Source organism: Perissodus microlepis, chromosome 23 (assembly GCF_051167445.1).
Source record: "Perissodus microlepis isolate ML-2025 ecotype Zambia chromosome 23, ASM5116744v1, whole genome shotgun sequence".
NCBI classification, from domain to species: Eukaryota; Metazoa; Chordata; class Actinopteri; order Cichliformes; family Cichlidae; genus Perissodus; species Perissodus microlepis.
The window spans coordinates 28350703-28374852 of record NC_140482.1 but is presented as its reverse complement, the minus strand read 5'-3'; the positions used below and the strand labels follow the sequence as shown (position 1 = coordinate 28374852).

Here is a 24150-nt window from a genome sequence, read left to right as displayed (position 1 = left end):
CCTGCAATATGTGCTTCAAAGACCTTTCAACAAGCGAACAGCCTGAAGACAATTACCAGTAGGAAAACAGCTACATCTACCAGCAACTAAGGCTTGATGCATACCATGCTATGTGTAGCCTGGATACTTTGACTTTATATTAATGAGCTTTATATGTAGCTTGTAGTTTGGTAAATTGTCATTAACTTAAGCTAAGATAAGCTAAGCAAAACTAAGCAGCTCTTATTCGTAAGAAGATGGTTCCCAAAATGTTATCTGATTATAATGTTTTACAGGGACATAAACAATCGGATTATTGCTGTCATCTAGATTTTATTTTGTGGCTGCCAAATATTTTATTATTTTCAATCACTTATATAACATGACTTATATGCACAAAGATTTTTAACATAACAACAAGAAATGACAATGGTTATCAAAACCAAAGGAAATATTAAAGGACAAGGTCAACTGAAGACAGGATGATTTAAGGCAAACAGGAAGATTGAACTTTTGTCTCAAGATTCTTTTGTCTTAGGACAGGATAGAATGTTATCCATTGAGCTTACTGTGTAGACAAATAGGTCTCAAATATCTTAATTACTGAGGTATTTAAATAGCCTCTGACATATAATAAAAACACTTTAAATTAGTGTTTATTATATGTCAGAGGATGATGATTTATTGACATTTACAGTTGTATAATTAGGCAGCTGTTACAGTACTTGATACCAGTTTTACTCATTATTGGAAAGGATTACTTTCCTGGATCTGTTTGAATTAAAAAAAAGGAATATGCTTTTTAAAAATCTTGCTATATCATGTATATCATGAACTATGTATGAATGAAATGTGCACTAGAAATGTTTTTTTCTCCAAGGTTTGTACATTGAGGGTTGCGCTTTGAGAACACTGGTTCAAGAACATGTCATGATCATTAACGGGGTAAAGACCTTGAGTGCCAGGGGACATTTGAATTCCAAAAATGGTCACAAAATCCATCAAATCCTACAAAATGTGTATAAAAATGTACGTCTCTAAGAAGGCCAGAAAATAATTTTTACTACTGTAATAGTGACAAAACTGCTTTGTTTAGTGCTTTCATGTTATTCTACTTGCTTCAGGCTTACAGGCTCTATCTGATTGCGTGCTAACCCTCTGCTCACTTGTGTGACCTTTGTAAAATTCCACAGCCTTTAACTCTGGGGTGGGGGTGGTGTTGTCCTTCTTGTAGGTCTTGGAATGGGGCATTGTCAATGGCAGGATGAGATTTTAGGGGGAGAGGGGAGAATTTGCACTGTGAGAACCACAGAGTCCAGAAAGCCAATCCAAGTAAGGGAATCCATATTGACAACAGCTCACAACTCAGTTAGCTGCTTTTGTTTAAAACTTATCCATCCCATTTTTTTTAGCAGTGATTAATTCATTGATTGCCACTTTTTAACTACATTTGGATAGACAGTGACAAAAACAAAGATAGCCAAGGAGGAATTTATTGCTGATTGTCCTTGTCAGGGCACAGACTAATCTGTTGTTTGAAGTAAGCACAGAAAATAGATCTAATCAGGTTTTTCAGTATTATTATGCAATTTTTTTTTTTTTTTACATTTTTCCAAAGACCACAAAAGCATAGACACATGCGTACACACACACACACACACACACACACACACACACACACACACACACACACACACACTTAGACAGAACACTGTGTCTCAGTGGCGTACTAACAACATGAGACCATTGCATTCTCCAAAGGTGGATGTGGGTGAATTGTGGGGCTGTGTGTGCAGGGGAACACCACACTTATCTCACATTGGCCCCAAGTGGGTATGGCTAAAAAGGGTTGACAAACACAGACCAGTTTTGCTCTTTTGAACTCCTATATGGATTTTCTTTTGGCAAATCCACTACAGACTTGCTCACAAAAAACCCATATGGGCTAACCCATGTGGAGCCCAAAGCAGTTGTGTACTATTGGGTCCCCAAGAGGGACTTACTCATTGCCCCCGTGGGTTACCCCTCTGGGTCCCCATGACAGTTTTCTGTGAGCAACCTTTAGTGGTGTTGCTCACAGAAAACCCATATAGGGACCCCAAACAGCAAAATTGCTGTCAGCCTACCTACAGTAGTGGGTGTATAGGCACACCCAGTTGCGACCCATGCGGAATAAGTGTGAATTTGCACTGCACACACAACACCACAGTTCACCCACCTACCCACTATGGGCCTGCACCGGCATGTTTGCTGGTACATTATTTATAATGTGTAAACACCATGTAGGGAAATGGGAACTGTGGAGAAGATGAAACCACATAATGTAGTTATTCTGTCAGAAGTATGAGACTGAGAGTGAGAGACTAAGCCATGGAATCCAAATTCAAGTCCCAGGGACCATGAAAGTTCAACTATCAAGCAAAAGTTCCCTGGTTTGAGCTTTGAAGGAGACATAAATCTTTTGTGGGATGGTATGGGGAAGGGCATGCGGTGTAAAAATCTGCCAAATCAACTATGCCGTAAGTCTTTGTATGTAAGTGAGTCCCTAAGATCACATTTTCGGACCTTGGTGTGAAATATGGGACACATGTGGATCCCACACAGAGGGACCCAGTTGGGCACCTCACTGTAAAATTATAAACATTTTACATACTTTTACTTAGTGTAAATCACAAAAAAAAAAAGTTTTAAACTGAGTCATTCTGTAATGCTGGTTATATTCTGAACTATTTCTTTCAGTCTTTTCACAGTCAAGCTGGTAAACACATAGCAGCTGCTTCTCCAAATGTCTATGCTAAACCAGACAAAATCCCCCCTAGCTGTTGATACATATTTCATCAGGTACCAGTCTTGCAGAAACTGTCAAGTCAGGCTTCAGGTGTATCAGTTTTAAATTGAGAAAAGTTTCCAATCGCATGTATCATTCTGTGAAACAACTAACACTAACTGATTTTTTTTTTTTTTTTTACATTTCCATGTATTCAGCTTATACTTGCACTGAAAAAAAGGCCATGTTGGATTTACTTGATTCAATAGTGGACATTTGTTGCACACAAATGTTTTGCTTTGGCAGAAACTTAAACAACTGAGTTAAATCAACACAACTTTTTCATATTCAGTAAACCTGTGCATTTTGTGTTCATAAAACGCGATTGAAACATGTTCAGATGAAGTAAGTTGAGCTCTTGGAATATTTTAATCCTTCACAATTTTGTCATTTTATTTCAACACTATTCAATAACTTTTACCCCAATACTACTTGGTCACTTAAATACTACATGTTGTCTTCATATTACATAATGTTCAACAAAGTCTAGATCCTGGTTACCATAAAAATTGAATGGATTTACAATGACTATCCTCCGGGTTGCAGGAGGGCTGGGAAATAACCCTGAAGTGATAGGTTACAAGGCAGGGTACACCCTGGACAGCTCACCAGTCTATCACATAGAAACAAACAACCACGTGCACTTACATTCACGGGTAATTTAGAATCACCAGTTAACCCTAACTCTAATAACTGCATGACTTTTAACTGGGGGAGGAAACCAGAATACCCAGAGAGAAGCCACTGCAAACTAGCCAGAATGTGGATTTGAACCCAGGACCGGCTTACTGTGAAGCAACAGCACTAACCACCATGCCAACAATCTAGGGAATACAGGAAAGCTATGAATTCCTGTATTTGATGCAGAATTTTTTTGTTTTTGTCCTTGACAGGTTAATCCACAATAAATAGCAATAGCATGCACGTGGTGCGTGTGTAGTTCTCTGCCTCTTATAACTCCACTGATTTTCCTGCAGTTTGAAATCTTGTGCGATCTTGTGAATTTCATGAGTTCAGCAACTAACCACTCTTACTAGATTGTATCGTGTCATCTCAACAAGAACAAATTAAGTTTTTGAATGATGATTTAATTACGTTCATAGAAACATGAAATTATTGTGTTCAAATTACAAGGTAGACTTTTTTAATGTAACAACCACCCAATTTACTTTTTTTGGTTTACCAAAAAAAGTAAAGGTGGCTGCTCGACTTGACTGAGATGGATGCCTTCCTGAAACCACGATCCAAAGAGTGCGAGACTGAAATCCCGTGCAGTGTCGCGGGATTTAACATTGCTATATTATTGACTTACTTCACTTGAACATGATATGAACAATTTAATCTACCCTCTCTGCATATCATGTAGTTTCTACACTATATAGTTACACTTAACTTTAAAGCATGAGGCAATTGTGTTAAATACACGCAAGATGCTTATGTAAGTCCAAGAGCTGGCCAATCCCTTTTTTTCAGTGTGGGACTGTCACTTTTATGCTTTTCCATGTCTCCTATCAGCAGCTCAGCTGTGGTGGACGTGCAGGAAGAGAGCAAAACTGATTAGGGCACACATACAAAAACACAAAGCACCTCCTTGTCCAACCATAACTGACTTTTTTGTGCAGAGTTTGGATCTATCTTGAACTGAGCCATGTTGTTTCCCATTATCCAGCTGGAGAATGTACCTTAGTAACTGTCTGTTGGAAGAAGACGCATTGCTTTAAGGTCACATTTAATCCTGGTGGTGAAGCCGGTTCTCTTTGTGCAACTGCTGATTGTTTGTTTAAAATAGCAGTGACGTTTGTCACAATTGGTGGTGGTCCAGGCTTCGTCCGTGCTCCTTCTCCCAGGGTTCTCTAACCTCTCTGTCTCACTGTGCTGCTCTGCTTTCACAGCTGCACAACTTTCCAACCATCAGACCAACCACATTGCAACGATTTCCAGAACATGTCCCCAAAAGTCACCACCACGTGAGTTTGGGGGGGGGGGGCAGTCACAACCAGTGTGCTGTCACCAATGACAGTGCTGATAGCTAGGCTTGAAGGGCCTCCATAGAACAGGAGATTGCATTCATGTGATGAGATTAGACCTAACACGGACAAGCATGGTGCTTCATTTGCTGTCTGGACTACAGATATCTGATTAAACTGAGAACCTCTGGCTGAATTGCAAATAATAGTGTAATCCCACTTCTTTCTATGGAAAGAAATGGGATTACATAGTGTACCTCTTTCCATAGAAAGAAGTGGGATTACATAGTGTGCTGATTCTCCGTTGTAATACACCAGATTTTTTAAACAAAAGGTGCAGTCTAGGTTTGTAAACTCTGTTCTTTGTTTTGTGTACTATACATATTCCTCAACTGCCGCTGTTATGTAATTGCCTGGTATGGAAACCCAGCCCCCACCTCTCTTACACACACCAGATTGCTTGAGCTTACACTGTGGCTGCCATGGAAACAAAGCCAAAGGCGTTATCTTTCTCTTCACGAGACCTTCCTTCTGACCAGTTTATCTCAAATATCGCCATGTTGTTGAATGAAAACTGACAAAATGACACACCTTTCTGCAGACAGTCCACCGGGGTTAAATAACATAAGGAGTGGCTGTGCTTGTAATGCAATAGGACAATTCAATAGGTTGTGAAACAGTATATATGCAGTATGCAATTTATATGCAATAAATATGCATGTACAAGGAAGCTTGAGTATGTGCTGATAGTCTCGAGCTGTAAGGCTTGTTTGTGGAAACAGATTTTTTGGTTTTTCCTCCACTATATTTAACGAAAACAAAAACTATATAAAAAAAGACAAAATATCCTGTAAGGCAGTAACTTCTCCGGGATCCAAAGTGCCTCTCTACAAGTGCTGGAACATTTCCTGAGCTTGGTTGCTGAGCATGATTTAAGGAGGCCAATGCGTGTGATTTGAAGTTCTTGTTTGGCAGTAAGCTCTTAACTAAATTGAGTTTGGTGGGTTCTAAAACTCCTGTCACGTGTATTACTGTAAGCTACATGCACTTTGGCTCCACTTTTAAAAAGGCATCTGAGCTCAGAACAGCATATTGAGCTGAATAGAAACTGACAGTTGAATCCATATACGTTAACTGCTTATCCATCCATTGTTGTGTGGCTATCCCAGCTGTCACAGGTAGAGAGGTGGGGCACACCCCAAACAGGGCACAAGTCCATCTCAGGGCTTATACAGAGAGATAAACAGCTACTGACATGTACAGAAAACCTAATCAATCTAACATTTATAGAACTATCTAAAAATCTTGTGTCACTCCTCACTGCTTTATGCTTTGCTTGGCCAATGCTTTGCTTGTCCAGTTTTCTACATTTTTTTAAGGACGCATTGCACACCATACTGAGATATACAAAGTTTTCAGCTGATAGGTCTTTATGAAACACATTGTTGGTGCACCATTCTGTTTTATTCTTGTGAAACTGTATAATCTTTGGCATTTTTTAATAGATTCAGTTAAAGAAATTGGAACCAATCACATGTTTTTGTGACAGGCTGCCGGTAACAAAATGCCTTAGGATACAGTTTAAACTGAGTTTTTTGCTAATTTGTTTTATGTGTAGATTCACAAATGGTTCATCCCTGTGAGGTTAAGCGAGGTTAGGTTCCTTTTGTGGTGCTTGAATTATGCATAGGTCATTGGCAAATTGCTTAATGACAGAAAACAAAACACACCCGTTCCTCTTTAAATGGTGCAAGGAGTGGACTGAACATGAGTGAAAAAGCAGCCGATGTCCTGAAAAACTTGGAAAAAAATTACAACACAATCTGACCACTTTGATGCATAATGTAAAGAGCCATTATTTTAAGGGGAAAACTGTGTCTAAGAAACTGTGAAAACTGCTACTGTTCTGGCCATCTGTTCTGAAAAAAGCATCCTCACTGAATGAAGCAATTAGTTAACATGTTTTACGTTTTATGCCCCAGGTGTTCACCCCATGAACCTTGGAGAAAGTATGTTTTACAGCAGGTTTAGCAGACAGAGCACTCTTCCAGACCAGCTCTTGGTCATGGTTTAATTTTCAGCAAGTGAAGCATGGCATGAAACTAACTTCCCAGGCCACCCATGTTATGATATACCCCCTCAAAGCTAAACTAAACTATGTTTCAGTTTAGTTCTGTCCTAGTCATTTTAGACACACAAGTCAAAATCCATCTAAAACATTAAAACAGTAAAAACAAACTACAACAACATAATGGCAACAATGATATAATGTTGTTGTCTGTATGTTTTATAATAAGTTAGCACCAGGAAAGTTCTGGGCTTGAATCTCCTGGCATGCTTGGTTTGCGTTTTCACCCTGTGTATGCAGTCTCCTGCAGCAAAGACACGCGTGTTAGGTCAACTAATGATTATAAATTGGCCAGACATGTTTACAGGGTTGATAATGTGAATAGAGTTAGTAAAAAAACTTTAAGTGGTCAGCAAAACTAGAAAAGCACTACATAAATGCCAGAACACCATGAGTACATATAAGGTCATTTGTTCCAGTGTTTCCAGACAGAAGAGGAATACAGTGTGTCTCTCAGTAAAGGCCCTTATCATTATATTTTCACAATCCATTACTCGTCAAAAGTAATGTATGCAACAGATTCATGAGCAAAGGTTAAATGGTGGAAATGATTCTAGTCACAAATGTGGCATCCACATGTTCTTTTTTTTAGCACGATCATGAATGTGTCATGAAATCTCAGCTGAAGTTTTGCAGTTCTGACAATAAAGTGGAGCATGGTAGGCTACAAACTGGCTATTTTAAAATTGTTTAATACAATTTGAGCACCTGAAGGTTTACTTGTAGTGACAAAAAGTTTGTTTTTCTGACTGTGTCCTTTAAAAAAAAAAAAAAAAAAAAAAAAGTGGAGCTATTCTGCTTAAAACTCATACCCATCATGGTCTAACTTTCAAATAATGTGGTCAACAATACCGGATAAATAAACATCTCAGGGTGCTTTATATTGTGAGGTAAAGAGAGAGAACACCAAAGATGAGAAAAGCCACAAAAAGCAAGAACTTGGCCTCAGTGAAGAGGAAAAACTCCCTTTTAACAAAAAGAGATCACCAACAGAATCAGACTTAGAGAATACTGGGAGTACTGGTTGGAGGTGGGGGGAGGAGCATAGGAAGACCATGATCAGCAAACAGGACAAAAACAAACTACAGGATCGAAAGTACAAAAGTTAATGAAAGAGTAGAAAAGCTGGATATTATTGTTATTATGATTGCTTCCCAGTTAAAGTTAAATAAAACATCATACTACAAACCACAATCTGAACAGTTTCTGGGGAGTTGTTCCAACTTTTAGGAGACAACAAGAGTAATTCATCAAAGTATGATACATCAGATGGTAAATACGTCACTCCAGTTCCGTACATTTGGAAAATATCGTCCACATGTAAATAAAAAGTATTTTCCCTTTCAGACCCTGTTGGTCACTAGGAAGGTTCAGATGTGTTTCACCCCGTCTAACTTTCCACTAATACACGCTCCATAGCTGATACATAAGGATTCCTCATGCTTTTGACTTGATAAACATTTACCATGATTAATTCAAGTCAAACATTTTAATGCATCCAGTAATAATATGTGTGTTGTTCATAACAATTGCTATGTGACACATTATCAATTCTTCATATCTGCTTTGAACCTCCTGTCACTGCAACAATAGGGCCTTATGAACAACGAAAGGAGGGAGGACTCTATCCAAAGTCATGCATGTTTCAAATCTTTGCAAATTGATTTTTCATGGGGGAGTAAAATAAACAGACTAGTGGCTGCCCGACAGAAAAATTTAATACACTTCTGCATGCTTTGAGAAAACGATAAGCAGTCGTACAAAGCAGAACTGAAAGTGATTTGTGTAAACCATGAACAAGATGGGAAGAGGATGACCTGAGGAGCTGTCATGTCTGGACTAAAAGTTTGGCATCAAATCCACACTGAGCATCGAGCACTCTTATTTTGGCAAGAAAACATGTTGGGCATGTGCGTGTAGGGAATAACTCACTCTCATCAGCTCAAGTTTATTACAAAATGAGAGGCACCATATGTGGGTCTACGTTGTGGAGGTTTTAATTGAATTTGAATCCTTAGTACAGTATGCATGTGCCTTTTAATGGAGCAATGGAGATTAGTAATCAGCTTTGCTTATTAGTTCAAGTTGTGTAATGGTGACACAATTTGAGTCATTTCTTTTTTTACTATGATAGCTAAATAGTATTAGTTAACCTAAAGTTCTGTAAGAATACACTACAACAAAGCCAGCCCATGTTGTACAACTTCTCGAAATGAAGCGCCTTCCCTTTTCCATTGAATCGCTGGTCTTTAGTACAAAGGCTGCCATCCTGTCTTTACTTTCCCGACCTACTTTAAGCCTCTAGCTTATTAAAGCTTGTGATTAAAACAACAGACCAGAAAGACAATCACACACTATTTTTGGACAGGCCTGTGCTAGAGTGAAATCTACTGTGATGTACTTAGCACAATCAGTGTGTTCAAGCCTCAGCATGAAATGATAAACCTACCAAAACCACTCTAAAGGTTCAGCGTCATCATCGGCATTTTAATCTTGTGCTTGAGTTTTTAAACTGAGAAAGGGGGTGTGTGGCTGTAATTTGTCTAAATTAATCACAGTTTGCTAAACATTACAGTGCATTTTCCCTTAATGACAGTCACATTTCAGGGATTCGTGTCAGCTGACAGTCCAGTGTCATGCGAACTTGTTCCTGTTGGAATAGAACTCCAGATAAAATGAAGTGTGTGGGATTAAGCTGCAAACAAGGCATACGTAAAAATGTTAGCAGTTTATTAAAGAGCGCAACAATTACAATTGTAAGAAAAGATAAAACAGATATGCATCGTTTTATAAAACCTACAAAAGTAAACTGGCTTACATAGTAACCTTACCCATCCACAACCACTATCGAGACAGAGGCCAAGATTGCTTAAACATTCAAACGCCTTTGGGTTTTTGTCCTTTGGCGAAATGTAACAAGAGCTCCAGGAAAATGCTGCTGTACTTAAATTTCCTTTAGTACAAGTTAAACACATTGTATTAGTGTGCATCTATACAAATGATCAGCTACTGTGACACCAAGACAAAATGTGGCAGTGTTTGTGTCAGTTGAATTCACAAAGAATGCAGGAATACTTAAATCATTATTTCATGTTTCAAGTAGAAATTTCAAAAAATAAAGATTGGTTTGTCGAGTCTTGAAACAGACACAGAGCTAAATACAGTACTGCTAATGATACTTTTGTTTTAAACCGTTCACTTGCTGTAATTTGCAGGCTCTTCGCCCTCTTCTTTGAGCAAACATGTGCGCACCAGTGCCTCTGTGACAGCGTAAGGATCGCAGTTAGCGGATGGGCGACGGTCCTCGAAGTAGCCTTTCTTGTCTTGCCCCACTGAGCGAGGAATGCGGATGCTGGCCCCACGGTTGGCCACGCCAGCTGAGAACTCATCAATGCTCGAGGTTTCGTGATGACCAGTGAGACGTCTGGCGTTGTCGAGCCCACCCTTGGGATCGTAGGCCCGGATGTGATACCTGTGTCTTTTTGCCAACTTTTCAATTGATTCCTCGATGACTCTGAAGATGAGAGTTAGAGTTAGAAACACACCAAAAACCCACATTTCATTTATTAAACTTAACTGACTTTGAATTCATCCTTACTTAAGCCCGCCATCCTCTCTCATCTCCTTTGTGCTGAAGTTGGTATGGCAGCCAGCTCCATTCCAGTTCCCTGGGATAGGCTTGGGGTCAAAGGACACCACAACACCAAAATCTTCACAGACTCTGTGAAGGATGAAGCGAGCAACCCACAGGTGGTCTCCCATGTCGATACCTTCGCAAGGCCCAATCTGGAACTCCCACTAAAACACAACAAAGAAGGCATTATTAACAGTTACACTAATAATTACCTGTTTTTACACACTGCCTTTGTCATGATGGAAAATTACCTGTGCCGGCATGACTTCAGCATTGCTTCCACAGATCTGAACCCCAGCATACAGACAAGCTCTATAGTGCGCCTCCACAATGTCTCGTCCGTATGCCTTATCTGCCCCGACTCCACAGTAATAAGGCCCTGATTAAGTGGAAAGAGACTAAACATTAACACTCAGCTGGGATTACTGATGTATTATAATTCAACAAAATGAGCCAACTTAGAGGCCGACATTCACCTTGTGGACCGGGGAAGCCGTTGGAAGGCCAACCAAAGGGATGTCCATCTGTGCCCAGGATAGTGTACTCTTGTTCCATACCGAACCATGAGTGGTTGTTTTCCACAGTCTTCATAATCTTCTTACAGGTGTATCGGAGGTTGGTCTCTGTTGGAACAGCGTCAGAAATGAGCTAAAACTTAAGACGGCTTAAAATCTCATGACGCCCCGGTTTGTAAATTTCCACTCACCTGCTGGTTTGCGGTTGTACTTGAGCACTTCACAGAGCACCAGCTTATTAGGGTCTTTTCTGAATGGGTCCCTGAACATGGCAGCAGGAATTAGGTACATGTCACTGTTGGAACCCTCTGACTGGTAGGTGCTGGAGCCGTCAAAGTTCCACTCAGGGAGATCTGGCAAAAAACAACAACAACCCTGTTCAAAAACCTTCTTAAAACATGTCGCCATCTATGCTTTTTTTATTTTCCTGAATGATATTGATCATACTGGAACTATATCTTACCTTCTATTGTCTTGGGTTCAGAATCCAGAGTTCTGGTCTTACATCTCAGTCCCTCTCCAGATCCATCTATCCAAATGTACATGGCCTGTACCTTCTCCCCCTGAGGGAGGCTCATGTACTGCTGTTTAACATCTTTGTTCAGTTTTGAACTCGCTGAGGTGGCCATTTTCTTGACCCTGAAAACCTACAGACATAAATGGACGCATGATGAGCTTCAATTCAGATCAATGTGTCTGAAGGCATGTGTAAAACAGCAGGCAGGATGTCAAACATATTCACAGAACACAGGTAAGTACACCTAAGTACCTAAATGCTACCGAAATCTCCATCACGACTGATTATACAACAGCTCCATCTGTGATCAACCGGCCTGATCGACTATTGCTCTCACACAAACAGCTGTTTACTAGGAGCTCGCGCAAGTGGAAAAATACAACACAAGAGCAAATGGACGTTAGATGCAAGTTAACACTACTATCATTGTTTTTCCTCGCACGAACAAATTCTAAAAGCATTTAAAAAAACGATTCGATTCAATTAAAAAAAACGACTTACCTAATGTTAAGTGTAAGAAAATATTAAAAGGTGTACAGAGTCTGTGGATATGTGTTTCCTGTGTAGGTTTCTATTGTTGTTCATTCCTGCTGCCCCTCACCGCGTCCCCTGTTGGATTTATAGTCCTGCTCGAACCACCTGATTGGTGGAAGGAAAACGTGATCTGCCCGTGACGCAGAGGAGATGTGTGAGCGAGTCTGTTTGCTCTCTGTGGCTGTGGCAGCAGATAACAAAAGGAGAAAAAAATCACTACTTGTTCATGTTTCTCACATAAGCGCGTGAAGACACTCCCGTGATTAAACAAAACAAACCGGCTTAAATTGTAACACGCAAAGTGGGTAAAACGACAGTTTTCATCCACAATGAGTGTCGGCTGGCCTCGGAGAAGCGATAAACAAGCATTGCGCCCTCCACCGACTGCTCGATGTACTGAAAAGATCAGGCTGTTCCCAAAGGTTCACATGTTTGGGAATCATTTAAAACAAGGTAACATATAGGGACCATTTACCACACGTGACCTATAAATCCGATGAAATTCGCATTTGCAAACCCATGAAAAACGTTTCATGTTATGCATTTTGTCATTTAATGATGTGAAATATCTCACAAGGTTTGGACCTTGTAGTGACGCCCTAGCAAAGCTGATTGCGCTGTTGCAAACACTGCTGTTTTTATGGGAGGTTAAAAGATTTAGCAACACTGAGCAGTTCTGTTGTTTGACACTGTCTTACATGCTGTGCTGCAATACTTTACCACACCTACGTGCTACACATGTAAATATAGTACAGTACTATTGAAACTAATATTGTGGGATTTATATCTACCTGCTTGGGTTTTATATATCTGGACTTAATAAAAATCAGCTGGTCCCTACTATGACTTAAAATTAGATAACATGTGTGGAAGAATAAAGCCTACCCTTCCTGCTCCCATCAGAAGTAAGAGGAAAGTAAGTATAAGGATAAGTAGTAACAAGAAGTACTTGATGAATTATTATGATATTTTGTCATAATGCACAGCACCATGTTTATAGAAAACCAACAACAGCATTTTAGAACGAAAACCTCATATCAACTGTAAAGCATCTGGAGGGATGATGATTTGGGCTCATTTTGCAGCCTAGGCAGATTGCAGTCATCGGTGCCTAGGTCGACCATGAACTTCTTTTTTCTCTTTTTTGTTCTCGAGTCAAAGCTGTGTAGTTTTATCAACTTTTTAAACGTTTGTTTTCAGTTTTTCTTTTCAGTGAATTTTAATCAGAGCTAGTTCTAGAGACAGTTGCTTGTGTCACTGTTGTTTCAGAGTTTTATTCAAACATGTTTAGATTTAATTTAATAGTTGCCCTGTTAGTTTCTAAAATTTGAAATCAGGTTATGCATTTGTCACAACATTTCTTCCATGTTTTTCCATACATATGAATAATTCTGGCACCAATAAAAGACGTTTGGGGCTGACAACCAATATAAATTGCAAGAATTGTAACAAAACATATTTTAAACATTTTTAAAGTTTGGTTTAGGTTATTAAACCTTAAACACATTTTGTAAAATGATGGCCAAAAATAACAGGGAAATGCATACTCCTGCTAAGTGAGGTAACAGAATGTCTTCCTTAACTACACGTGAACCAGTCATGGTTACATTACCTCCAAGTAGCCCTTTAGAAAGTGAAAACTAAAAAATATTTATTATAGTTTGTTTTGTGAGTGAATATAATTTCAGTCATTTTTCATTATTTCGAGCCTAATATGGGACTCTCGTGCAATAAACAGGAAGCTATAGCTCCCATTTTATCAATAAATGAGGTCAATAAATGTGAATCTTCTTTTTAAATTCCTAACATAGACTATGAATCCAGAAGGTGGATTGTGTTGTCTACAGTCTTATATTATCATACGATTTATTTATTTATTTTGTGGTTGAAAGAAAATGCTAGCAAGGGTCCATATTGTGGTCTGCTAACCACTGGTTCAGACCACTTAAAAAATCAAGTGCAGATCCCAAAGTTGTATGTCATGCTGACTGTTGGAAAGATGTATTTAAGAAGGCATCTAATGTATCAAATGTATAAGTTGGCTAGTTTTTTAACAAAAAACAGAAAGTCTGAGGTCTAAATTTAAAAAGACAGCATGTTTGTTGCTGAGAAAGTTCCTGCAGGCATATACAGTATTATCCAGAAGTCTTGATACACCCCTCCTTTCTTTATATTTTGCTTCCAAGGAGTCAGACTTTCTTGTCGTTTTCAAAATGGTCTTGAGAAATACATCTCCGGGCTTTCTGAAGGTCTTTCAAAGTGTTCCTTATGAATATTGGCTGCTTTTTACACTCATTTTCATTCCAGTTCTTCTACCTGACCATTTTCAGATGAAACTTTTTGTATGTTAAGCAGCTTAAGACCTGTACTTGACCTATGAATCATTCAAAGGCATCTACCTCAACAACTAGTTATGTGTCTACATATAACAGTCAGCTTAGCAAAGAACCAATTCTCAAAGGTGCACTTTGCTACAAACGGCCTGTTGCAAAAACACATCATTTCTTCCCCTCATTTTTTGGAGATGGGTTTTCTGTTGATCACTGCAGCTAGGATTGTCCCACAGATGCAAATGATACGATTCTGTACTGGAGCACGGCTAGATTAACCTCATAATGTGCCCTGGAGCAAAATGTCAAATTCATAATTTCCCCAGGCAACCAGGTGCCCGAATGAAGAGCTGAAATAAATGCTTAATCAAAATAATTAACTGACAGAAATTAATTAGGAACATTTGATAATCTGATAGCGTCTTCTCAGTAGTGAACATATGCTGGTTTCCAAATTTTCTGTTACTCTTACATAGAAAAACAAATCCACTCAAAGTTACAGTGGATCTGTTATGATGGTCATCTCAGACACAAAAACTCTGGCTCTAAGAGACCCACCCATCTTCTGCTTATGAGGGGCAACCAGTCAGAGGAAATATAGCTAGCAGTGACGGTGGTAGTGGAGGGACTACCTTCAAAGGGACAGGAGCTAAAATGACTTGTTTCAGACCGAGGATGATTTAAAGGGCTGCACCAAGGAGTACAAAATAAATAAAAATAACAACGATTATTTCAAAATGTGAATCATGCAAATCCACATTAGTAGAGTTAAACAGCAAAAACGGTTTGCTTTCGAAAGTGGATGAACTGAGAGACCACAACTAGGCCCAGTATAAGATAAAGATTATTTTGAACTGTGAGTCATGCGAAGTAGAGCACAAGAATATAAAAATGTTGTACATATGAAGATAATATGCACAATGTAATATGCAGTTTTCTTCTTCTTCTTTTTAGAACTGTATTCATTAATCAATCAATTATCAAAGAAAATTCTCCATACTTCAGTGTGACTTTTGCTGCACAACAAATAACTTCAGTAGAAACTGGCACCTGTGGGGCCTTTGAGCAGTTGTATTGGAGATTTAAAAAAAAAAAGAAAAAAGATTACAACCAGGGGCGTTTTTAGCCCATTTCAAAGCACCCCCAAATATTTCTTACTTTTTTTTTTACAATATTTGCTGCTTGTGTGACACACTACTAAAAATATAAAAACCACACAGTGCTTGATTGAGACGTAATAGTTTAACAACATAAGCATTGATTAACCCCCCCCCCCCCCAAAAAAAATAAATAAATAAAATTGTTGTTGTTCCAGCTCGCCTCTCCCCTATTCTGGCTCTAGCCCCTTTCTGCCAGAGCGGTGGGTATGGGCTCAAAATGTGGTCATAAATATTTTGTACTTGTAAAAAAGATTTGTGTGTGCGTAAAAAAGATTTGTATGTGTAAAAAAGATTTGTGTGTGCGTAAAAAAGATTTGTGTGTGTGTAAAAAAGATTTGTATGTGTAAAAAGAATTTGTGTGTGTGTAAAAAAGATTTGTGTGTGTGTAAAAAAGATTTGTATGTGTAAAAAAGATTTGTGTGTGCGTAAAAAAGATTTGTATGTGTAAAAAGAATTTGTGTGTGTGTAAAAAAGATTTGTGTGTGTGTAAAAAAGATTTGTATGTGTAAAAAAGATTTGTGTGTGCGTAAAAAAGATTTGTGTGTGTGTAAAAAAGATTTGTATGTGTAAAAAAGATTTGTGTGTGCGTAAAAAAGATTTGTATGTGTAAAAAAGATTTGTGTGTGCGTAAAAAAGATTTGTGTGTGGACTTAGCCCAAAAAAACCCTGCAAGTTACAAGTACGAATTTTGACCCTATTTTTCTTCCTTTCATCTGATTGGTCAATGTCATGTCAATCACAAATGTAACAATCCAATCAGAGAACAGATGGGTTTGGCTGTCGGAGGGGCACTTTTTTGAACTGCAGGTCTTTGAAGGGTGATACAGTTTGAAGCTGGAGGATCTCTATATAAATATCCGATAGCAGCTAGGTCCCCTAACTTTCAGCAGCTGTTGAAAGGATAAAGTTGTGCTATGTCAGTGGTTAGAAATATCATTATTACTTTAGGATTAGTTTAACACAAAGTCAGGGCTGACCCGGGACCATTGCTGTGAGTCACAGTGCGCAGCATAAAAGTCCTTTCACATCGGACGCAGGATGTGCTGCTAATGCTAACTGCTAACTAAAAGCAAAGGATCCAGAATTTGTTGCGCTGGCTGCTGGGCTCTGTGGGTTTTTGCAGCAGCTCTACCTGTACTAGATGCACCTGCTCCTTGTCTTTTCTATCTCTGACTTTATGTCCTCTACAAGAGTTTGGTTTTTTTGCTGGTTCTTCAAATGTTCAATAAAAACATGTATGCTAATTCATAACAAAGAAAGCTTTGTAATGAAGACTGTCATTTCCAAAACACTGCCCGCCCCCACCCCACCCCACGGTCCGCAGCGCTGTTGAAAAGGCTGTGGAAGTCCCTATATTAAACACGTAGTCCTGTGACACAAAAATCACCAAACTCGGACGACCACAGACTGTTTTCCTTCCTGGTGATGAAGGAAAACGCTGGGTTGGCATGTAAAAGGGCATTTATTCCCTTCAAAGACCTGCAGTTCAAAAAAAGCGCCCCTCCGACAGCCAAACCCATCTGTTCTCTGATTGGATTGTTACATTTGTGATTGACATGACATTGACCAATCAGATGAAAGGAAGAAAAATAGGGTCAAAATTCGTACTTGTAACTTGCAGGGTTTTTTTGGGCTAAGTCCACACACAAATCTTTTTTACGCACACACAAATCTTTTTTACACACACAAATCTTTTTTACGCATACACAAATCTTTTTTACGCACACATAAATCTTTTTTACGCACACACAAATCTTTATGACCACATTTTGAGCCCATAGTGACGCAGCGGAGCGGAGGTGTGAGTGCCTGGCTTAAAACAGGACATGTTAGCTGCATTTAACCTTCAGTTACTCTTTATATAGTTAGGTAGGAGTCAGACCATGTTTCTTTTTAGCTGAAAAGCATTACACCCAGGTAACCTGCTGTGTTGAAAACGTGTTTTCCGACTATGTTTGCTACCCTACAATCCGTCCTGCTCTGTAGTAAATTCAGCGATATTTGACCGTCCTGTTGCTCCCATTGAAATTTATATAGCCTATTTAAAATCGAAAACTTAAAATTGTCAGTAGCCTACTGTTGTTACCACTGGTTATTTTGTCATATGTACATGTGCCGAAATTAAACCCAAGGTAGTAACTAGCTAACTGACTGGATCCCCATTAACCTTATAACTCCTGGTGTGTGTGTGTGTGTGTGTGTGTGTGTGTGTGTGTGTGTGTGTGTGTGTGTGTACAGTGAGACAGCCAGGTTCATAATGGATATAAGGACGTTTTTTCAAAAAAAAAGGAGCCACATTTAGGTAAAAGTGTAAGATCAAATGATCCGTCAATCAAGCCTTTTGGTTCAAAGTACACTGAGAGAGGACTTTTTTTTATTAGTGATTAATAGTATTTTTTTCATATTAATGTATTTTTTCCATCTAATTGAATACAATCTATATGTGTATGATTCTCAGTCCAAAGAGGGAGAGAGGAAAGTATATAAAAATATAGCAGGCTGACACTGAAACAAGAAGAAAAGGAAAGATAGTCAGCACCAAGCACCAAGGAGACAGTCAGAGAGAACTCAGGACAACTGGAGACATTTAAGGATGCAGGGACTGACAGAGACAGGGAAGAAGTCTCATTGTGATGAGTAAAGTTTATGTTGCCTGGCTGGGCAGCTCTCTGGGTGCTCAGCACCCCCAAAGCTCTGATCCTAGAATCACCCCTGATTACAACTAAGGTTAGTGAAGAAAACAAGTCTGAGGTCAGAGTGCTCCAGCAAGCATAAAACAAGTCTTTCCACTTGTAGCTGTTTCAACAACAATTACAGCGCGAACATCTAATTTGAATACACGTCACCAGTAAAACGCATCTAGACCTGTCACTGTGCATAAAAACAGGGATTGGGACGACACATTATATGACGTTTCAGATATGTTTTTACATGTTTACCTGTCAGAAACAAAAGGCCTTACCTGTTGTTAAAAGTCATCTAGGCAGAGCAGGTCTGAGGTCAACACGTTCTCACTCCCAAAGCCTAACATTTTACGCTAGGTGACAAATCGTCAACATATTACGTTTTCGGGCACCCAACACGTTCCTACGTGACGACGTTGGAAAACTGAAGACATATGAGAACCATTTGGACTCAATCCACACATGTTTGCTCTTTTCCTTAAAATCGCTTGGGAAAACACTATTTCACGTCATTACAGTGCTGGTTAAGGTAAGGAATAAGGTTATGGTTAGGCTTAGGTTAGGGTCACCTTTCGCGTTCCTCAGGAACGCCGCGGGACGTGACAAAACGTCGGGATGTTACGCCTCGGGAGTGAGAACGGGCTCTGAGGTTTGAGCTCACATGCTCAGAGCAGTGTGTCGTGTTGAAATCAGAGTTGTCTTAGATAAAGCTGGGGACAGAAGTCAGTCGAGCCAAAGAAACTACAAAATAGAACTAATTCTTTCTGTGACAATGGAAACACAACTGAAAAACTTCAAAGACCATCAAAACTATCGTGGTTTAAACTGCTTTCTTTAAAGGTTTTAGGTCATTTCAAGAGGTTTCAGTGTCTCTTTTTAGAATTTGTTTACTAAAATTGTAAAATAAATAAATAAATAGAAACAAACAAACAAGAATCAGTGTAAACCTTAGAGCAGACATATTATTATTTCCAATTGTTTTGCCATATTGTTACAAAGTATCATATTAAGCCCATATTAAGCAAGGGAAAACAAGCAAACAAAACCACAGGAGGTGATGGGGTGACACGGACACCCTCTGAAACATAGTGTTCCATTTATCCATTTGGCTTAACTGCAGGTGAGTGGTGCATACACCATGGACAGATAATCTTTCTATTAACGAGCCAACACAAAGAGACTCTTAGTTAACCTAACATTCTTGTCTTTGGGCTGTGGAGTTGGAGTTCCTTCTGTCCATACTCTACACAGAAAGTCTACAGGTAGTTGGCAAGTTCAAATTGAGAACCTTCTTGCTGTGAGGTAACAGTGTGAACCACTGCATCACCGTGTCACCAGCTTTAAATATTAACTTTTTAAAAAGAAAAAGTCCTTAAGGGGATATTCCTAATCTTCCAGTCTCAGGGACAGAGCTCTGTCTGTGAGCAGAGCAGACCAACCCACCTTTCCCAGCCTAACTTTCTGTTTCTGCAGTCAGTCAGAAGAACAATGGCCTAAAGGGATGCCAGCCTTATAAGGAGAGGCACTATAATAGCTTGCTTTGAAGTTAGGGGTTCCACCAAGGTCCAATATTAGAGAAATGAGGATTAATTTATACTGTGAATCATGCAAAACAACTCTCTGCAGTCCCAAAATTAAGATGTGAATCACAATTTGTGTGTCTTGGCAAAAGAATATCTTAAAACATGAATTTTTCATCAGTTAACTACTTGAATGCACAATGTATGTAATGCCATACAATGTTCCCCAGCAACTGTATACCTTCAAAATAAAAGCATATACTACAGTACTACAGTGAGACCAAAACCTTATTTCTACTTATAGCTTTGCATTCAAAACTACTAAAAACTAATCATGAAGGCTAACAGAAGGTCTGCCAGTACAAGCAAAAGTACAACTTGGCCTATTTTTCTTGCCAAGTCTCTCTCTCTCCCTTTCTTTCTTTCTTTCTTTCTTTCACTGTCATTTTTTTCGCAGACTATGGTGAATGAAAAGTGTTTCCATTTATTGAAAACTCCAGAGCTCTTTATACCGGCAGGGTTGCTAATTAAAATATACATAAATGGGTATTTGATGTAACAAAAAATAATTTTAGTACAAAATATTTTTAATAAAATATAGATAAATATTTGCCCCCCTTAAAAAAAAGCTGATGTAATTGATTAAGGCCCAGATAAGAGGGTTGAGGTCTTGCAGTACAGTTACAGTTACATACAGTTTTCTGTATGTGGAATGAAGCTAGAGTCCAAAAACTGAACGCTAAAGCAGCTTGACTTATTTTCTTACAGCTAAGATGGGTTACAGTCAAAAGGAAGCGACAAAACGACTGATTTGAAAAATAATGCGTGCAAGTAAACAAGTTTAAGAGCACCATTAGATGTGGTCAGACTGCGACATCTGGTGGTACATATGCAGAACAACACTTGTATGAATTGTGCAGTCTCTCCAAAAACATCTACAGATCTATCTGAAATTGTTCGTGTTTTACCCAAGTTTACCCAGCGTTGTCATGAATCCCCCGCATGTTAATAAATAATAATAAAACGTAATCACAGCTTCAATTAAACTTACTGCAGAGGAATAAATTGATGCCCACCAAAACTCGCATTAATGAGCATCTTAGTTCAACTGGACTTAAAAATTAGATTTTATATTTTAAAAGATATTTTATTTTAATGAGAGTGAGATGGAGGTCATGTCATTGTGAAGGCCAAACAGTTAAAATAGTTTTGAACAAATTCAGTCAGTTGATTATTATTATTATTATTATTATTATTATTATTATTATTATTATTTATTCTTATGTCCACAGTTATTTGGCTGCACTACGACCCTCTTAGACAGTGTTATATGTGCTGACTGGAGTTTTGTGTCCTGTGATGAAGCAGATTTTCTGTCTCTTAATAAAGAAACTTGAATATGTTAATCTTCTAAACTGTGGTAAATTTAGTTCTCCCCAATGCTTTGCATAGAAACTGATTCTCGTTCTCCAAGGTATTTTAGAGAACGAGTCATGAAAATGGAAAATTTAGCCATGAACTGACACTGAGAATAAAAGTTTGACGTCCTGTTTTCCACCATCAGCGTGCTCATTGTGTTGAATGATCAGAGCAATCATTCAACGCTTGACACACAGATATATTCATGGCAGGTGAACAATGGCTGCAACTTGAACAAGCCTGTAGTGAGTCAATTAAAGTGTCACCTGAACAGTGCTTTAATGGAAGTTTACCACCATTCATTGATTTTACACATAGAAACATTTTGTGTTTCTTAATGTGAATTTTGGATCGTTTACACTTTACCATGAAAGTAATTTTCAGGGATTTTTTAAATAGCTGTTTACATACGTTTGGACATTCTTGGTGTTTCAGAAACCACAGCTGACATGAAATGAGAGGCGAGTGAGAGAAATAAGAAATATTATGCAACAAACAATTTGGCTTCAAAACCAATCCATTATTTTCAAATCTAATGCAAGCTCTTTGGACTCCACTGTATATACCAGATATTGAACAGCATAAGGCTGATTTCATGACCTGCACCTCCAGAGTCGCATGCAGCTGTTATCCTAACCCTCTTACATACTGTAATATGCATAAACTGCTTTCATTGCTTTCACTGCAGTTTCATTTATGTAGTGTTATCATTGCAATGAAAATGTCAAGTTAAAGTACTGAATAATCATAAATAGGCTGCACTACTGCAAAGTAGTGCACATATATAATTACAAATCATCACATTTAACAGGCTGCGTCACCTTCATTATAAGGCTGGTTGGTTAAAAATGGATTCAAAAACTGCTTTTTTGGTAACCGTTGCCAGTCCCTGACATATGGTCTATACTGCGCTTGGCTTCTCATCGTTGTTTTGCATGATTGCTTAAAGTCCTCATGGATCATACTCTATACTCTTTCCATACTGTAAATCACAGGTGTCGAACTCCAGGCCTCGAGGGCCAGTGTCCTGCAGGTTTTTAAATGTCCTTGATCCAACACAGCTGATTTAAATGGCTAAATTACCTCCTCAACATGTCTTGAAGTTCTACAGAAGCCTGGTAATGAACTAATCATTTGATTCAGGTGTGTTGACCCAGGGTGAGATCTAAAACCTGAAGGACACCGGCCCTCGAGGCCTGGAGTTTAACACCTCTGCTGTAAATCTTCTATTTTATATACACAACATGGTCAAAGGAGCTTGCAAAGAAAAGCGTCTGGACTTCTTTAAGTTGCTTGAAGACGTTTCACCTCTCATTCGAGAAGCTTCTTCAGTTCTAAGGTCAAATGGTGGGGAGTCCCAGATTTAAACCTAGTGGGAGTATCCCCCCACAGAGGGACAAAAGGACCCCCTGATGATCCTCTAATCGCCTGAGCCAAGGTGTGAAACTGGGTGTGGGTCCCAATCAGCCAGGGTTTCGGGTGAGCTCATTGTGAAACCTGGCCCCACCTTATCATGCGAATTCCTGAGGTCAGATGGCCCAGGATGTGAGTGGGCATTAAAGCGTCTGGGGAGGGAACTCAAAACTGGATTATAGATGGCAGAGAGTTGGTGTCGTAAACCACCGCCTCTGTTCAAAGATGGTCGCTCACAGTGGACATAGATGGCTTCTTTCACTCCTCTTTCAAACCATCTGTCCTCTCTGTCCAAAATGTGAACATTCCCTGATTGGGACCCACACCCAGTTTCACACCTTGGCTCAGGCGATTAGAGGATCATCAGGGGGTCCTTTTGTCCCTCTGTGGGGGGAAACTCCCACTAGGTTTAAATCTGGGACTCTCCACCATTTGACCTTAGAACTGAAGAAGCTTCTTGGATGAGAGGTGAAACGTCTTCAAGCAACTTAAAGAAGTCCAGACGCTTTTCTTTGCAAGCTCCTTTGACTACGATGACCTGGATGACTGAGAACCTTCACAGACATATACACAACATGTATTGCATGCCTACCTGTGATTAAAGAACAGCAGATTATCTGTAGTCCAGATTGTGAAGCCCATCAGATTGTGATATTGCACTTTATCAGTAAATCTGCCTTGACATGATGACTGCCCCTGATGTGGCGAGTGACTTAACCCTCACCTGTGAGACTGGAGGGAACCACTGCATTTGGTGTCTATAAATTCTACACTTGCTTTAACCACAGGGTGGCGCAATAACTCCACATACTCTATTTTCACTCTTAACCACGACTGGAACCTGAAAGCGTCACTTTTTGCATTACTCTATATAACACAGTTTAAGGTCAAAGGCAAAGAGCATTTTATTTCTGAAGATTACTTTTGCATCCCTGTTGTGACTATAAACATGCAGAGGCATTTTTGAGTAACAATACACCCTATAGCATGTGTGAAAATTAGAGACTCACTCATTATGGGCTGGAAATCAAAAGGATTATAAATCATGATGCTTCACTCATGATTTAAAACATACATATTTTGGAAATTAGCGCATGTTCCGTTTTAGTGTGTTGTGTTTCAAAGTGATTGCAGTCCAGGGAATGATATATTGGCTGGGTAATTTGCTCTCCAATCTCTCTTTTGGCTTGGAATACTAAATATTTGGGTGGAGAGATGTGAGTGTGAGGGGGGTGAAAACCATTAAGTGGGACACATAAAAGAGTGCCAGGCAGTGTGATGGTCATTTCACCCCTCAAACAGAAATGGTAATTGGCTAATTTCCGTTCTAACGTGTGCTATAAAAGCCTCAGCAGCCCTTTTAATTACGTGTCCATGAAAAGACTTACTTAGCACAATAAAAAACGGTGTCAATTAGTATGCAGAACAATGTTTAACATATCAGAAAATTAATCTACACAGCACTTTGAATTAAAAGTTTCTTTCTGGAATAACTGGGGCAGGCCAGCTGAGAATGCTATTGT

The 24150-nt window shown here is 39.1% G+C and overlaps 1 protein-coding gene across 1 annotated transcript; it reads right to left on the bottom strand.

The window, feature by feature from the left end:
* Positions 1–9614: 9614 nt before the first annotated feature.
* glulb (glutamate-ammonia ligase (glutamine synthase) b) lies at positions 9615–12193 on the bottom strand. Its single transcript, XM_084921796.1, has 7 exons — positions 12069–12193; positions 11514–11697; positions 11242–11403; positions 11012–11158; positions 10787–10914; positions 10500–10699; positions 9615–10415 (listed from the first exon to the last, which is right to left on the bottom strand). Exons 2-7 carry the CDS (start codon positions 11677–11679, stop codon positions 10097–10099), a joined length of 1122 nt encoding a protein of 373 aa, XP_084777922.1. The 5' UTR covers positions 11680–11697; positions 12069–12193; the 3' UTR covers positions 9615–10096.
* Positions 12194–24150: the final 11957 nt, after the last annotated feature.